Source organism: Tenebrio molitor, chromosome 3 (assembly GCF_963966145.1).
Source record: "Tenebrio molitor chromosome 3, icTenMoli1.1, whole genome shotgun sequence".
Classification (NCBI taxonomy): Eukaryota; Metazoa; Arthropoda; class Insecta; order Coleoptera; family Tenebrionidae; genus Tenebrio; species Tenebrio molitor.
Window position 1 is genome coordinate 5,176,328 of NC_091048.1, and position 19,034 is coordinate 5,195,361.

The following is a 19,034-nucleotide window of genomic DNA, read 5'->3' on the forward strand; positions in this document are numbered from 1 at the left end:
TGTTATGTAAGGTACCAATTTTTTTCATTCATCGTTTAGGTAGTAGGAAGGTCTATCAGAAAAATAAGAAAAAAGTGGAGGTTGTCATCTAAAAAAATTGGTGATGACGTCATAGCTCAAAAATGGATGACGTCATGAACAAGTGAAGTAACTTAAAATAAGCATTATTAAAAACAAAAATCGACCTATTTCAGCGTTTTCGGCAAATGTCATTAGTTTTGAAATTACTGAATTTATTCCATAAGTAATTTCCACACTGTATATTAAACTGAATGTCTGTTTGCATATTTTGTATGCAAATCTACAGTTTTACTCCGATCTTGATGAAATTTTGTACACTTGATCTTCAAAACAAGAAGAAATTTACTGTCTACTTTAATTTTACAAAAACCAACACCTACTACCATTTTCAACTCTGTTAAGAAACAAAGACAGTTTTTTCGAGTTGGAAATACCCTCACCTTCGCCGCTTCACCCCTATTTCATCCTCTGAGTATATCGCCACCTTCGCCGCTTGACACCCACAAAAAGCAACCCCTATTATCATTTTTAAGCCTGTTAAGAAAAAAAATGTTTTTTCGAGTTGGAAATCGCGTTTGCATGATATGTTCAGGTGTCATAGTTACATTTGATTGTTTATAAAAGTAGCAATTTCCAAAATGTGTTTGAATGATTGTGTTTTACCGGAAGATGTCTTAAATGAAGCAGAACAAGCTTCAAATAGCTTAATACCGGAAAAATCAAAAGGTATCTGAAATCAAACGAGACAATCAAACAATAGGAGGATCAAAATAAGGTTACAACTGAAAATCAAAGTGTTATGTTGGCGTATTTTCATGAATTGGTAAGTGATCATAGTGTTAGTTTCTTATCGTATTGATCTTTTTATTTATATAGTCGAAGAAAAAAGTAGTCTACAGTAAAGTTTTAATTATTCTTCGTAAAAAGACAAACTTCATATTGAAATTACTGCGTTTATCACAATACATGAAAGTAGAAACATAATTTTAAAACATTCTGAAATTTGCGAGCAAAGCCGCGGGTAAAAGCTAATATATTTATAAACAGAACGATACTAACCTTAAGTCCTACGGCGTAATTAATAATGAGATTATCTGAAAATTTAAGAGTCACTATTGACATGATCATTAACAAATTTAATTTTTTTCGATTCAGACTGGTCCACCGTATTTCTGTATTAATTCGAAGTAGTAGGTCTGACTACTACCAAATAAATCTACATCCATCATAAAGAAAATAACAGATGTACCTCATTTACCACTGACTGTCCTACAAATGTTAACGAACAAAATGTGGTCAGACCGACAATACAAATGGCACCAACTCTGTAATACCTTCCCTTCGGATTGTCTTCGTTCTAAAATAATCTTTGTTTGTCGAAACTTATGTCAGAATAAATGCAACTTACCAAGAAACAATAGAAAGTACAGCATATAAATAAAAGAATTCCATTGAGAGCAAAGAGAGGAATCCATTTTCAAAGTTTTTTTACTCCTGCAGATGAGACACTGAAACAAATTTTGCAGTAGTTTACACCGCTGTAGAAATATGTTCATTTTTAAGCAGAGAACTGTCATCTTCATTGACATATTGAACAACGTTAGTGAGATTGGCAAGATGTGGAATCGAATACAACTCCCAGATCTTTAAACTCATTAACACGCTGTAATGCCGAATTTTCAATCGAGTAGTTGAACTTGATAATAGTGTCCCTCCTCGAGTAACTTACTACATCACACTTATTAATATTAAGAAGAAGGTTGTTAGTTCTTGCCCAGTTTTGAATCAGATCAATTTTGCGCTGTAGTTTAAGACAGTCTTCGTTAGTTTCTATGACATTATAAATTTTTAGATCATCTGCGTATAGTTGAAAAGGCACATCCAGGAGGTCAGTCATGTCGTTGCTAAATATAACAAAGAACAAAGGACCAAGGACAAATCCCTGAGGAACTCCAGAAAGTTGCTGAAACAGCCCGGAACTAAAACCTCTGTACTGAACGAACAGGGCCCTGTCACTAAGATGAGACGCAATAAGTTGAATTAGATTGTCCGAAAAACCAAAACTATCCAGTTTAGTCAAGAGCAACTTGTGATCAACACGATCAAATGCTTTTGAGAAATCCATGTAGATGACATCAATCTGTTTACGAGCGTCCAGGTTTACTTGGAGAAAATGCGTCACCGAAAGTAAATTTGTAACCGTAGATCTTCGGGCCTGGAAGCCGTGCTGAAAGAAGGATGTCATATGTGCAACATGATTGTAGATGCGATGAAAAAGTACAAGCTCAAATATTTTTGAAAAGTTGTTAATAATGGCAATAGGTCTGTAATTAGTTATCTCACACCTGTCACCATTTTTATAAACCGGAGTAATTCGTGATTCCTTCCACTTAACCGGAAACGCAGAACACTTAATTATGGAGTTGAAAATTACTTTTAAAGGAGGTGCCAACAGATGTCTACAGTCACGAATCAGGAAAGAGGGTATCTGATCAGGACCGCAAGTTTCATTGTTCTTTAGCTTACTTATCGCTAATACTATTTCGCTTTCTGTTAATCGGTCAACATACAAAACATTTTGATTGACTGTTGGGTTGTGTGTACTATTACTAGAATTGCTGTTTCTATTAAACGACTGAGAAAAGTAATTTGCAAATTTGTTCACAATATCTTTAGGATCTTTGATTATTAATCCTCTATAATTCATAACAGCCGGAATTGAAGTTGTTTTTCTCATTGAATTCAGATACCCCCAGAAACATTTAGGATTCGTCTTGATTTTATCGTTCATATGTTTACTATAAAGTTCCTATATGCAGCTTTTATTTTAGTTTTCACTTCCGATCTAAGGCTCTTAAAACAAATGTAGTCTTCAATTGCCCTGGAATGTTTGTACTTCTTTAATGCTTTATGCTTTCTTTTTATCAGACCAATGATTTCCCTATTAAACCACAACGGATATGAACCAAGTGATTGACGTTTCTTGGGAACGAACTCGTCGAAAATCGAGAATAGTGCTTTATACAATAAGTCAACACCTTCATCTGGATTAGGAATACTGTCAAGAACCGTCCAATCAACATTAGACAATGCCAGATACAATCCACGGAAATCAGCTTTTTTATAGTTGTAGCTGTCGCAAGTAGAAGTGGGAAAATTTTCACAAAATTCAGCACAAACTTTGATGTATAATGCAGGATGAAGGATATCATTAGCTTTGGTGACGCAACATGAACCATTACTCAAAACTAAATCCAACAGTTTTCCCATGTTATTAGCTACATTATTGAATTGATTCAAAGTAAAAAGAGACCACAGAATGTAATCAGGCATATTGAAATCTCCCAAGAAAATCACGTCTGTATCGTAGAATAGATTGTTCGAAATTAGGAAATCAAGAAGTGTTGTGTAGCAGTCAACCTTAGACCCCGGGGGAATGTACAATGCGCAGATAACCAAAGACTTGTTACCAAGAACAGCCTCAACAGCTACCAAGTCTACACAATTGACTTCAGACAAATTACCGATGTTGCTAGTGTCCAATTTCACAGTCTTTATGTTACTTTTGATAGCTATCAACACCCCACCACCCCTTTTAATTTTGCATGTGCCAAAGTCTCTGTCACATCTGAATACATTGTAGGAATTTATGTCAAATATTTCACCATCCATTACAGACTGAGACAGCCAGGTCTCAGTCAACACAATTAAGTCATAGAGGGAGGAGTTACTAGATAGGGACAACTCTTGCAATTTAGAATTCAAACCTCTTACATTCTGATAATAGATGTGTAAATTTTTAGTCCGCAGGGAAGTATTACCTACCCTATTTGAGTAAGAAACTGTTAATTGCTATTTTATTAGATCACCAAAAATGTCATCCTTTAATTTCTGAGCATTCCTCTTGTAACATGGGCAACGATCGTGATACCAAGCTGCATGAGCAACCCCCTCAGAGTCGGTTTCCTCCCTATTCATGGTGTTGTGAGTTAGGCAGTTTACACATTTTAACATGTCATCAGTGGCTTTACACTCTTTAATCTCATGTTTACCAGCACATCTTGGACAACTAACTTGATTCTTACAATTTTTTATCGAATGGTTATACCCATTACATCTGTAGCATCTTGTAACATCTAAAGCATTATAAATAGTACACCCATCCAACCCAATCATACAGTGCCCACTCTTCAAAGCCATATTATAAGTAAATATATCCACCTCCAACACAATTTGGTAGACGTCGTTTCGTTTCTTAATGGGCGAGTACTTAATTAGTTTACAATGGGAAGTAGTGGAGAAAATATGTTTATTCTGTTTAACCAGAAGCGACGGGATATGATCTTCCTGGATGTCTCTCGATATACCAGAAATACGCAGACGTGGCTGAATAACTTTAACATCATGAATGTCATAATTCTCTTTCATATTTTCATTAGAAACTAATTTCTTGAATTCCTCCTTAGGGTCTGAGCACTTCAGTAATACTCCTCCATCTTTTATTGATTTAACTTTAACAACATCAAGTTCGGAATCAACGATAGGGTTTAAGTTGGATAATATATCCGTTTTTGTTTTAGCAGCTGATTGAGCAATATTTTTCGGTTTGACTACAATTGTTTTTAACGTCTGAACATAAGTAGAAGAAGGAGGCTGTTGCCTAAGTGGGACATGAGCAGAAACATTCTCAGGAATTTTTTTGATGAGGTTACCGATTTCAGTTCGCAGAAGTTGATTTTCATGTTGTAGGTTGGAAACCTGATTACAAAGTAATGCAAGATTCTCCGAAATCCGTTTTGAAAAATCTGATAACACATCTTTCAATCTGCCCGGAAGATTATTTAAGTTCACATCAATTAACAGAGGCGGCACAATAGTAGCTCCCTTGACAATTGTAACAATATACAGCAGAAGTATGAAAGAAACGAAGAGAATAATAGAAGAGCGAGTAAAAGAGCAGGAAGAAGGAACTCTGGTGATTGGGGGGGATTTTAATGCAAGAATTGGGGGAAAAGGAAGGCGGATGGAAGAACAACAAGCAACAATAGAAAGAAGACCAACAAAAGATGGAATAGAAAACGCAGAAGGGAGAGAACTGGTTAGCTTAGTAGAAGAAAGAGGATGGGACGTACTTAATGGAAACTGCATAGGAGACGAGAAAGGGGAGTACACGTATATTGGATCGAGAGGGGAGACAGTTATTGATTATGTTATGGTGAATGAAGAAGCATGGGATAAAATAGAAGAATTTAAGGTGGGAGAAAGAGTGGAGTCGGATCATATGCCATTGGAAGTGAGGACAAAAGGAAGAGAGAAAGAGAGAAGTATGAAGGATGTTAAAAGAAAAATTGTGAAGAATATTTGGACGGAAGAAGGAAAAGAAAAGTATAGAGCAAGACTTAGGGAGGCAAAATACGAAGAAGGAGAAATAAACGAAAAAGTGAGGGAGCTGAGCGAGAACGTAAAAAATGCAACAGAAAAAAAAGAGATAGAGATAAGAGAGAAGATGGGGCTGTGGAAAAACGAGTGGTGGGATAAAGAATGCAGGGAAGGGAAGCAAGCAGCAAGAAAGAAACTAAGAAATTGGAAAAAAGAAAAAGCAACGAAGGAAGAGTACAAGAGAGCACGCAAGAGGTACAAATTAGTATGCAAAGAGAAGAAGGAAAAGAAACGGATGGAAGAAGAAGTGAAGATGAAAGGTATAAAGACGGAAGAAGAGGTGTGGAGATACATAAATAGGGAAAGAAAGAAAAAAGGAGAAATAGTGAGTGATAGAATTACTATGGAGGAATGGAGAAAGTACTTCAGTGAGTTGTTGGGGTGTGAGGAAAACAGACAAGAAAAGGAAAAGAGACAACACACAGTGGGAGAAATAGAAGAGATAACAAGAGAAGAATTAGAGCAACAACTAAGAAAACTGAAAAGGAAAAAGGCACCGGGGAGGGACGGTATACAGAACGAATCGTGGATATATGGAACTGAAAGGGAAGTTGATAGGTTGTTAGAGATAATGAATGGAGTGTGGAAGGGAGAGGGCTTCCCCCAGGAGTGGAAGGAGGGGATAATATGCCCCATATATAAGAAAGGAGAAAAGGATACAGCCAGCAATTACAGGGGGATCACGCTCCTTAATACGGCATATAAGGTATACGCGATGATTGTGGAAGAAAGACTGATGAAGGAAATGAATGAGCGGGGTGCGTTACCAGACGGGCAGGCGGGATTTAGGAAAGGTAGAGGGACTATGGACAACGTATATATCTTGAATCATATAATAGGAAATGAGATAAAAAAGAGGGGTAGCAAGATATATGCATTTTTTGTAGACCTGAAGGCGGCTTTTGATAATGTGGAAAGAGACTTACTGTGGGAATACTTGAGAAAGAAAGGGATAAATGAGCATCTGGTAACAAAAATAGAAGAGATATATGAAGAGACGATAAGTAGAGTGAGAGTGGATGGAAGAGTGAGTGAATGTTTCAAGACGTATAAGGGAGTAAGACAAGGTTGTCCACTAAGCCCCAGCCTGTTTGCAGCGTTTATGGGAGATATAGAGGAGATGTTCAGGAAGGGGCAGGCAGGGGGGGTCGTGGTGGGCAAAGAAAAAGTGTGGTCTTTGGCATACGCGGATGATTTGGTGGTGCTAGCGAGAGAGGAGAAAGGTATGAAAGAAATGTTGGGAAACATGGAGAAATATATGAGGAGGAAAAAGTTGACGGTGAATGTAGAGAAATCCAAGATGATGGTGTTTAGAAAGGGGGGTGGTAGGAGAAAAATAAATGAGTGGAGATGGGAAAAGGATAAAATTGAAGAAGTGAAAGAATTTAAGTATTTAGGTTATGTGATGAATGAAAGAAACACAGCAGCAGCACATGTGAGAGAGTTAGTGAAAAAAGCGAATAAGATAATAGGAGCGGTATGGGGGATAGGAGAGAGAAAATTTGGACATGACTTTAGAAGGAGAATAATGATGTTTGATAGTCTGGTGAAAAGCGTGATGATGTATGGAGCGGAAATATGGGGATGGAGAGAGCAAGAAGGGTTGGAAGGGGTGCAAGGAAAATATTTGAAATGGGTGCTAGGAGTAGATAGAGAGACACCGGGCTATACAGGGTGGTCCCGATATAACCTGCCAAAAGAAATCCAGTAATAGGTGACGATGAGTAGAACTCATACACAAAAAATGTTTCTAATAAAAGTCTTTTCGTTTTCGAGATAAAAATAATTGAAAATTTGGTCAAAATTTGCTGTACGCTAATGAGTTAATCGGTTTTAAAAAGGTAATTCTGGTTACTTGGCTGCAATTTCTTTAGCAACGGTACCTGTAACGCCTATGACATTTGTCAAGTTTAATTTTAAATTTGCGAATCCTTCAAAAAGTTATGAAATTCACAAAACAAGAATACGCCGATTTGCATTTACTCTATGGCAAAACACGTGGTAATTCAAGACCGGCAAGGTGACCATACGGCGAGCGTTTTCCCGAAGGAGTCCTTCCGTTCCGTAGTACTTTTGTGGAGCTACATCTACATTTATGTGAGGTTGGTTCTGACTGATTCCAATACGATGGCGTCCACGATCCTCCATTTAACCCCTCTGAAATGCTGAATTCTGTTCAGTACCGGCGTACTCAAATGTGCTTAAATGCCAACGGAAGGCACACAGAACATTTATTATAAAATATTTTTTCTACTCTAGTTTACCTTTTATTATTTATTAGATATTCTCAGTTAGAGTTGAAAGTACGAATATGTAAAGTGTAAATAAATTTATTCAATACATAATTTTGACTATTTAACCACAATTAAGACGATACTCTTATTACACAGTTCTTCCACAATTTTGCACACACTACCTCTACATTTATTTACACATTGAGGAACACCACTTTATTTATTACTCATTCATCTCAGTCTACAAAATCAGCTTTTGTACTTAAATAAGCTGGTGAATTAACGCACACAGTGTGCAGCGTTTTCAATAAATGTCATTAATTTGATTTAGTTTGTCAGATTTGAGATTTGTCATAAACGATTCAGGTACCTATGTTGCTTAGACACTGTCATACTTACAAACACCAACAATTAATTCCTGAGTAGGTACGTATTTTTGTGGTCAGCAGCGTCGAATGGGTGTGGATAGGGGTTAATTTTTCCCCATTATTTTGGACCTAATGAAAAGGTGTTTTTTGGACTTGTTAGATCTTTCTAATGACCCAGAATTTTTTTGGCAGGTTATATCGGGACCACCCTGTATAGTGATGGAGGAAACAAAAAGGGATGGAATAAGAATAGAAGCAGGAAAGAGAGCAATAAGATTTGAGGAGAGGTTGATAGAGAGAGGAGAGTGTAGAATTTTGCAAGAGTGTCTGAAAGAAAAAAGGAAAGAAATAGGAAAAGGGGTATGGAAAGAGAGGGAGGCATATTTCGAAAGAAATGGGTATGCAGGAGCGGAGATAGAAAGAATGCGAGAGGGAGGCAGAGCAATGACAGATGAATTGGTGCAGAGAGACAGAGATGTACAAGTGCAGGAAAGAAGAACGAGAATTAGGGAATGGGAAGAATGGGAAGTATGAAAAAATAATAACGGAAGAACTACCAAAGTAGCTAGGAAGAGAGAGTAGAAAGGAGAGAGTGATAATAGCAAGATTTAGGTGTGGAAATGAGGAGAGAGAGAATAAATATTGGAATGAGGATAGGATTAGAGTGTGCAGGATGTGTGGAGAAAAAAAGGAGACGATAGAACATATGTTGAATGAATGCGTAGAATTGAGAGAGAGAGAGAGGAAAGTAGAGAAGAAATGTTGAATGAGGACGGAAGAGGTATCGAATGGATGAAGAAGGTTGAGTGGAGAAGAGGGACAATATGTGGGGAGGGATAATTGTATTTGGAAAGCTGCTAATTTGTTATTGTTTTGAATTATTGTCTTATTTAGTTAGTTAGTTTTAGTTATTATATTATATTTTATTGTATTTTATTGAGTTAGTGGGAAATGTCGAAAATCGGATAATTTATAAACCTGTATAGGTATTAAATATACATACAACAGTAGTAGCTCCCTTATCACCATCATCACCAACGTGCTCAGACACAGGAGTGCAAAAGCCACAGCTCCAAGTTTTTACATCCCCCGATTTTTTCATGGTAGCTAACATCGATTTAGCAACTCCAACGCAAGTAACATGATAAGAACCATTGCAACTTTCACGTCGACAACTCAAGTATTCATCATTTTTCCCAATGCATTTGTTACATTTGCGACACTTCACCGCCATGCTAGCAGACAAGAAACCCGACAAGTTCAGCAAAAACGAATTTAAAAATAGATAAGGTTGCTGTGATAGCAAAAAATGCTATCAGCAACAACAAGGAAGATAACAATCTGCCAAGAGCAGCAAATGTTTCCACTCCCAACAAATTAGATAACAGTGAAATATATTTAATGAGAAAGTACTTATCTTTGCAGTAAGCAGGATGCAAATTTCACAAAAAAAGACCAGCAATTTACCAGGGAAAATGTCGATAAATCACGGATAAGCACACCACGGCACGGCACCATCGAACATCGAATTAAAATGGTTGTTATACAGGCTGTCCCAGAACTCGCGGATAAAACTTAGAGTTCGGTTTTTTTAATGGTAATGAAGGTAAAAAATGTTTAGAAAAATATTTAGGGTGCAACAGCTTTTTGGTTACGAATTAATCAAATTGACCAATAGAGCTCGATCTAATTTTTCCTTTACGAGGAAATGGAGTACCTTCCCTCAATTGTCTAGCAACGTGTAATTTGTATGAATAATAAAATTATTTTCAATATTTATCTGGTCGACTTGTCGGAATAGACATCAAAAGTAACTACTACTTTTGAAATAACCAAAACTGGGATAATTTCGCCAAAGGCAGGCGAAAAAATATATCGAGTCTTCACCAGGGAACGCAAGACGTTTCGTCTTCCGGCAGTGAATAAAATATGGTTTGTTATGACTGAAAATTGCTTTCAGTTATCACCAAGGAAAACGCAAAGTTGAATTCGCGAGTTCTGGGACACCTGTATAACGCTTTGTGTTTTGATTATTGCTTATTATTTATTGATAATTTTAAGTTGAATATTATATACTTCGTCCGCCATAATAAACAGACCTGATTCTAGGAAATCGAAAAAATGAAACCAGAAATTCAAACCAGATTTTATTCTCATCATGGAAAAGATTACGAGTAAGTACATAGTATATTCAATGCTTTAAAAAATATTACATTCACAAGTAATGCTCTCGTTTATTTAAAAGAACACAGTAGTCAATATTTAACCTCTTACTCGTAACAACACATTCAGTGCTAAGTGAAACTAAGTTTTTCTTCAAACGTCCGTAAATTATGACATTATCCTGCTGCATTGATAATGCAAAAGTGACACTTCATTGTCATGGCATCTAACGAGCTGACGAGCGGCAGATAAAGTTATTATCTCCGCTGATGAGCGGCAGTAAAGTAAACTAGCTAAATCATTTGAAATTCCTACCTGGTTTCTTAACATGTCTTAAATAATTTGTTATGAAGGTTTGAAGAAAAAATAGTATATGTTGTTCGGAGCAAAAATGGTTTTATATGCTATGGCTGGTTTGTCTGCCTCACTGCGTTCGGCAGCCAATCTACCAGCCGCAGCACATAAAACTTCATTTTTGCTCCTCATAACATAATATACTATTAGATGCACGGTGCGATAAAAAAAATAAGTCAAAGTGCACCATGAACAAGTCAACAGTTTTTCGAATAGCTTCGGCCGGAAAATGAAATTCTTCATAACAGGCCATAAAATTTCAATTAAGAAAAGCCCATAGTCGACGTTGTCTATTTTTTTAATCTCATGTTATTTTAATTTTATTATCACATCTTATCAAACGGAAAAATTAATGTATTCAGTTAAATTATTCTACAGTGTATTTGAGTATTGAACTTATTCTATAATTTGCACAGTGAGCATCTAGTATACATCCTTTTGCAAAATATACCACAGAATATACCTAATTTTAGCGTAGAATATTTTTCATTTGTACGAGAAAACACACGACAGAATAAACCAGTTTAATAAACTGAAAGGCCAATTAGTCAAACAAATGTATAGACAGAACAACACTAACCTTAACTCCCAATGCGTAATTAAGAATGACATTATTTGAAAATTTAAGGCTGAAAGGTTTCTTGGTCATTAGTGCCATAATCATCAATAGATTTAAATTTCTTCGATTCAAACTGGACCATCGTATATTTGTATTAATAAGATGTAGCACGTCTGACTGTAATCAAATAAGTCTACATCTATAATAAACAAAGTAACAGATGTACTTCATTTTCCACTGATTGTCCCACAATCATGAATGAAGAAAATGTGGTCAGGCCGGTTAGAAGGGCGGCACCGACTCGGTAATATCTTCCTTTCGGATTGTCGTCATTCTAAGTTTAACGTCTTTGTTTCTGAAGATTTATGTCAGAGTAAATGCAACTTACCAAGAAAAAATAGACGATACAGCATATAAACAGAAGAATTCCATTTAGGGTAAAGGTGGGAATCCATTTTTGAAGTTTTGTTACTCCTTCAGTACTAATCCTGTAACAAATTTTGCAGCGAAATATATTGCAGTAAAAAAATTTACCTTATTAAATCAACGTGTCTTTTTACACAAAATTTTATTCTATTTTCAACTTCCATTTGGTAGTGTTCATTTTTAAGCAAAGAACTTTCATCCTGGCTGCCGTACTGAGCCACATTGGTGATATCAGCAATACGTGTAAGTAATAAGTTCATTTGAAATACAATATGCTCTACAATATACAAGAACAGATGGGCACAATTCACCATCGTAAATACTATTATAAAAAACGTCGATCTATAAACCCAGTTCAAAATATAGGCGTACTCAGAAAAATATCTATCAAAAAGGTACAGAGCAAAAAATACATCCTCGTCATTGCGAACAGGTAGGACAAATAGACTCGCAGCTATTAGTGCCAACCCGAAATTGACAAACACAAAACTTGTCCAAAACACAGACTCGGTTTTAATTTTTGCTGTGGTTTTGTTATCACCGCTGTCCAAAGCCCATGGTTTTAAATTTTTCAAAGTGATGTCAGCAAAATCGCCATCTTGCAGTAGTGTTATGGTGCTGAGCATTCCCTGAATAATAAAAAAAAAAAGATGATTCTGTTTCGGTAAAAATTATTTTCCATTATTACATAAAACATTCCAAAAAAAACGGGGCTGTATTTGACAAAATCCATAATAGTCAGAACGCAGCAGAAGAAGTAGATTTGAATCAGTGTCATGGCCATTTGAAAAATTAATGTCGCTGTAAGAAGGATTCTAACGAATCTTAACTTTAAAATGTCAATTGACATACGAACTATCCGTAACGAGTCGTCTGAAACATGTTTAATAAAAATCTGGTTTATTTGCTAAACGATGGTACCTTTAAGGGGTTTCTTCGTAAAAAAAATCATTGTATCATAAGAGTTTCAACACACTGTGATACAGAATTCTGGAATTTTTAACAAGGACTATAAATTAATAATGTTTTTTTACTCCTATTGTAGAATACTGTAATTATGAAAGCGTTTTATTATTAGATAACAGGGTTCATTACCCACGGCCCGTTGAATAATAATTTGAAAAATCACTCCAAATATCATAGGAACTAGTTTATGAAGTCCAATCGCAAATTTTAATGCAATGGTGTACTTCGTCCAGCGGGAGATTGGGAGATTTTAAAAGTTATTTACGAACCAAGTGCGGGAAGACGATGTATCCGCATGAGCGCATTTTTTAAAGCACGAGCGACGAAGGAACGAGTGCCTTTAATTAATGCGCGAATGAACGGAAGATGTCTTCACGCAAGTGGTTCGTACAATATTTTTTGTTTTAATACATTAAACATAAACGAACATAAAACCAAGTAGCCAGTAATCTTTGGTTATTGGAAACAATTGCTTCACTTGATATTTCAATTTTTGCAATAATTTGTGAATTTTGTAGGAACAATTTTCAACGATTATAAATCTTTCCGTAATTTTTTAATGGAGGAAAACCCAGGGAAGTTGTATTTTATGAACTAAATTTTATTATTGTCAAGACAGATTTTTTTTGAATGCCTCAAAGAGCCAGTGTTTTTTGCAATTTTTACATTCGAGTCGACCGGGAAGCACTCGTTTCGGAGCGAGCGTTGGATGTTGGAAGCGTTGCTTTCAAGGCTATGCGTACATTAATTAGAGCATAATTTCAGGGCGAATATGTTATTATTACTTGAAGGGTATATTTCAAATTTTACGTGCACTAGGTATTACTTTCTCTACGTAGAATTGAGTAATTTTTATGTCAACCAATCGCTCGCTGGACAAACTTTATCAAGTAAACAAAGTAATAATTGTAAAACGTCAGTTTTAGTTTGTCTAATAATGAAACTTATTTATCAATTTCTCTTTATAGTCATAGAAAAAGTATTGAAACGTATCAACTGTTCGTTGACTTTTCCTCGATGAAACTTTCCTCCCTTATTTGGTGTATTGTTGGTTGTCGCATTCCCTCGAAGGATATTTTTGCGGAAAATAACGAAACAGAAATAATGGAAAAAGAATTATTTATGTGATCCTACGTAGTGTTTTGTTTATCATTTAGCTTCATTAGGTTCTAACGAGAGGCCGTACCTTTGGAAGGTTTTCAAGAATAAAAATTAAAATAATTGAACACACTTCACTTAAATTTTATTGAACCAATAATCGTGTATGGTGGTGCTTAGTCCCAACAAATGGTAGAAATAAATCAATGAATTTAATAATAGAAGTTGGTGGACTTTAGACTCAAATAGAATAGAATAGACTCGCGGCCCGCGATTGAGATCTGACTCATGCATTAATGACTAAGCCCGGCAAATACAGAAGTTTCTGGCGCGAACAGCATTATACGAGTTTGAGATGCGAACTATGTAATCCGATTTCCCCAATTAAATTGAACCCGACGCGATGCCCTGGATCCTCTCCGTCTAGCCTGGTCTACTCCGGTGATTGAAAATAAAAGGGAAAATTGTCCTAACAGACTTATAGGGTACCTCTCTTCACGTGTCAGCTGGCCTAGTTTGGTCACTGTCCCGTTTACGGGTGACGCGGCTGGTTGTGCACTTATTCCGGACCACAGCTAATTAAGTGCGGCGGACACTAACGGTAGCTTCCCCGACGGCAAAGGCTCCCAAGTAATGAATAATTAATGAAGATACAGGGTGATTTTGAAAGTTGTGCAGATATTTTAATCACGAGCTACTGGCTTCATATAGAACTCGGAAAAAATATTTAAGAAATTCTATGTCAAAAAATAAAATGACATCAATTTTTTGAGCTACAATTTTTTTAAATTGCTTTTAGTTTTCTACGTTGTCCTACAACCTCGTAGGTAAAATTTTGGCACATTTTAAAAATACACCCTGTATATCATGTTTATACAGGGCTGTCTCAGAACTCGCGCGTCAACCGTTAACTGCTAATTTTAATATTTAATCCGACAAGGATTCTACAAGAAAACACGTCAAAAGCATGTTAGTTTTGAAATGAAAACGATTTTAAGATAACCAATCACACACGCCTTCCTGAAGGTAACTCTACTAAATGTATGCGTTTACCAGGAAATGACTTTAGATGTTGCTGCTAAAAAACAATGATGAAATGTTTGGACAACTTTTATTAAATTCTGTCACTTTGACATTTAACAGAAAACGGAAACAACATTAAACGAAAAGTACATTTTTAAAGTAAATGTTCAAATTGTGGATTTTCTCCCGACCATACGTGAAGATTGTGACTATTAAAAGTCGCTTTGCGGCAAAAATAGGATTCATCCGTAAGTAACACATTTGCAAGAAAGCCTGGATTCTCTTCGTGTTCCTGGAGCTCCAATCGAGGTGCAAATTCGGGTAATAAATGCTGAACTTTGATGTAATGATTCGGGTGCATGTGGTTACCTTTTAAAATGTTTTGAACACTATTTTTTGATTGATTTAGGATGTCGGCCACATTTCTAACACTTCTCGTTCCATCTTCCGTAAATGATCGAAGTACGACTCCTTCCGTATCAGAAGTGCGAACCGTGCGGTCAACACCACCAACTCGTTTTCTATCGGGGACCAAAAAACCAATGGTTCTTGTTCTGTTCACGAAACCTAAAAATACGTCCGAACTAGGATGCCGACGATGTGGAAAGCGTTCACGATACAACCTTGCGGCCGCTTTAGAATTCCTGCCAATTTTCCCGTAGATTATCATCATTTCGGTGTATTCATATATTATACAACTAGAGGATTGAAAATTTTCAAATGTACTAATTAATGTCACTTTGACGTTAGTATAAAACGTTTGCATAGTTAACCAGACAAATATTGACTTTTTAACATTAATTTTGTTACCTGGTAACAACAGTACATGGAATAATTCACATGATACACTTTATTAATCATTCTTCTGTGATTGGCTAACTTAAAATGGCTGTAATTTAAAAACTAAATGGTTTAAGACAGAAAATCTTGAAAATCCTATATCAGATGGAAGAACAGAATTCGTGGTTTACGGCTGACGCGCGAGTTCTGGGACACCCAATATAACATATGCCAATGCGAAGTAACCTATAGAAAATATTTTTTAAAACAAGGCAACCGCATTTGTGTACGTTTTATAAAATATGATATTCAGGGTGTATTTTTAAAATGTGCCAAAATTTTACCTACGAGGTTGTTTGACAACGTAGAAGACTAAAAGCAATTAAAAAAAATTGTAGCTCAAAAAATAAATATCATTTTATTTTTTGACATAGAATTTTTTAATTTTTTTTCCGAGCTCTACAAGAAGCCAGTAACTCGTGATTAAAATATCTGCACAACTTTCAAAATCACCCTGTATTTTATAATAAGTTTATAATGTTCTCGCTTTGGCGAGAACACGCTTCCCCAATCGATAAATGCAAGCAGGTCACATACTTCGCGATAAAGAGTTCAATTCAAGATTCTAAAAAGCCACGTGGTCATCAAATGCTCAAAGAAAATAATATCATCTTTACTTTAGCACGATAAAGAATTAAATGCTGTTTGACTAATTAAATCGCGACTACAGGGTGCTTCAAGTTTTACCGGCCGCACGATTAACCCTATTAAAAAATTAGTAAAAATTACGAAACTTTAGGGTTACATTCCTTTCACATAAGACTTCAAACGTGTGCAATCAATTTTTCCGTATCACTTCATTCAGAGCCATAAAATTTAAAAAATTGATTTTGACCAAAATAAAAAAAAAATTCCGTGCACGCTCATAATTCACAATTAATTCAAAAAACATATTTATAAAATTCGCATCAAAAGAAAATGATTAGTTTTTGAATTATTCCAATTTTATATTAACACCGAAAAATGATCAAGTTTAACAACTGCAGTGTCATAAATAAATACTTCATTGTTGGGAAACATCTGTTGAGAACTTTTCCAGTAATTCTTTAGTCCCTTTAAGGTACCATAAATAACCCATGTCAACTTCTATTGTGGAAGTGACCGCCCAATTTAATAATAAATCATACCTAAATTTTGCACTTTAATATCGAATTCCATTTATTTCAAAAACCGGTGATGCTTTCATGATTTTAATAACATCAAATTTTTACTAAATGTTTGAAAGAAATTATGTAAATTAATCTAGCGGTTATTGAATTAAAACGAAATATTTACTCGTTTCATTAAAAAATTTGAAATTTTTACAAAATGTTCTACAGCGTTACACAATCATTCCTGAATTTTTAGAGAATTTTAAATCGATTAGAAGTGTGTGTTCTCGCTTGGGCGGTAAAACTTGAATCACCCAGTACAAATAATGTACAAGAATTAAAGAAATAATTTACCTTCTATTTGTAAAACACGTGGTCACAGAACTAACTGCAGGAAGTACTGAACGTACCTCCGGCTACTTTGGAGATCAAACCCCGAGTGAATCAAAAAAGCCTTGTTTCCCGTTCCGCATTCGGTTTTATCATTTCTGGCGCACCCCACTTTCGCAACCCCTACTTGACCACAGTGATCAATAAAGCTCGGAACTTTAGGTACTAAAAATTGTTAAAATAGGCAGGTTATTAGGTTCTCAAAAAACACAAAATAGGTTTTTAATAGGTTTTAAAAAATAAAAAAGAATATACGGTAGGTTTTAAAAAATTAAACAATGTGAGCTCGTATGTCATAAAAACAATGTAGCCTTAATAGTAATTTATGGAGATATGTTTTATTTTGCACAACAAGATATTGCAGTAATAAAAAATAAATTGTTATACTCGTATCCTATAAACAATTACAAAAACAAATCCTCGTATAAATAAACACAAACATTGTGAGTTAAATGGACATAATTGCTATTATAAAATGTAAATGGAAATTAAAGCAAAAAATTATAACTTAATCATTTATTTCACCATCATATTTAATGTTGCAATAAACTAACATAATTTTTTCGGTAATTGTTCACTTTAACTACTTCTGGAATTTTCGCGTTTTTTCTGGCTAGACAGCCTCAGGGCGTCCTCCTACATTGTTTCCCACTATTCACACCTTGTGCAAATGCCTTTTTTTCTCTCTTGTTGTGTTTCAAGGTCGCGCCAATGTCTTAGTATAACTAAGGGGTAAGGAAAATTCATTTGCACAAGGTTTGAGTGGTGGTTAACGATGTAGGAGGACGCCCTGAAGCTGTTTAGCCAGAAAAAATGCGAAAATTCCAGAAGTAGTTAAAGTGAACAATGTCCATTTTTTCTAAATTTTCCAGTGCAAGGCTGTGTCGTCTGTCGGATTGTACCATTTTATATGCCGAAAAAGAACGTTCAACGTTGCATGACGTTAGAACAAGGCACCTATAAATCAATTAGAAAGATACATTAATTTAGAACAGACACGTGCAGCACCCACAGTTACCGTTAACCGATCCTAGTTTTTGAGGTTATATTAGTATTTGCAAAGGACTTGCGCAGAAACACACACTTGTTCCAAAATATCATAAAATATGCTAACAATTTTTAAATTAAACTTTATCACTTTAGGTCAAAAATAGGTGCTAAAACAGCGCATTAGGCTTTATTAGGCGTCTTTTAGGCAATAAAAATTTAGCAACATAAGCGAAATAGGATTTTTAAAATTAGCGTTAAACAATAGAGAATCTTATGATGTCCTATGTATACGCATAAGACTTTTTTGTCGCACTTATTTAAAATGTTTATTCGTGTCGGGTTATTATTTAAAACCCTCGTATTAGTCTGGCTCTTTTGCACATATTTTTAATATCATTTAATGAATCTGCCATAAAAATTTCAGACTGCCTAAAGTATATTTTTTGCGTATACTAAAAAAATGACTTTGGGGCAGTCGGGTTGTACTTTAAAACCGTCCAAATAATCTGGCATTTTTATCTCTGTAATCTATAAATGCTAAACTAAAAAATCAGTATAATTTCAAGTTGCCTAAAGTATGTTTTTTGGGATAAATTTTTTGCAAGTTTCATATGCTGCAGTAGTAAAATAACCGCAAACGCCCTTAGCGACTGTCGATTCCAGATTCACTAACATTCAAATAGTACATTTTTTTTAATTTCTGATTGCCTAAAATACCTTCTCCAAATTCGTTATCAGCTCTCGGACTACTACTTCTAATAATAATTGTTCTACATTGGTGTGATTCCCCACAACTGTTCTAATTTACTAATAATCTTCATTCTCTCTCTCTCTCTCTCACTCACACATCTACTTTCTAGAACTACCTTGGTTTACCGTTACCTTCTTTCCTGTGTTCTCTACCTACTCATTTTTTACCTTTGTTATTTTTGTAACTACAAGTGCAAACGATTTTAGTTATTTTCTACGATAAAGCGCTCTGTTTCTAATTTGCAATTCTCGCCCTTTAATTACCAATATGCCACAAATTTGAGAATGCTAAAAAAGGTAAATTAACCTAATGAACATTGAT

At 35.4% G+C, this 19,034-nt stretch overlaps 1 protein-coding gene across 1 annotated transcript; it reads right to left on the reverse strand.

The window, feature by feature from the left end:
• Window positions 1-10,912: 10,912 nt before the first annotated feature.
• LOC138127345 (uncharacterized) lies at window positions 10,913-17,106 on the reverse strand. Its single transcript, XM_069043384.1, has 8 exons — window positions 16,937-17,106; window positions 12,486-12,554; window positions 12,253-12,437; window positions 11,673-12,193; window positions 11,527-11,626; window positions 11,365-11,472; window positions 11,160-11,315; window positions 10,913-11,111 (listed from the first exon to the last, which is right to left on the reverse strand). Exons 2-8 carry the CDS (start codon window positions 12,514-12,516, stop codon window positions 11,049-11,051), a joined length of 1,164 nt encoding a protein of 387 aa, XP_068899485.1. The 5' UTR covers window positions 12,517-12,554; window positions 16,937-17,106; the 3' UTR covers window positions 10,913-11,048.
• Between the last annotated feature and the right edge of the window lie 1,928 nt (window positions 17,107-19,034).

Excerpts from the sequence above, each read along its gene's own strand:
- LOC138127345 (XM_069043384.1), bottom strand. The coding sequence starts at position 12,516 with ATGATTTTTTTTACGAAGAAACCCCTTAAAG. Across the intron at positions 12,438-12,485 it reads TACGAAGAAACCCCTTAAAG|ACGACTCGTTACGGATAGTT; the intron begins GTACCATCGTTT and ends AACATGTTTCAG. Across the intron at positions 12,194-12,252 it reads TTTTTTTTGGAATGTTTTAT|GGAATGCTCAGCACCATAAC; the intron begins GTAATAATGGAA and ends TTTATTATTCAG.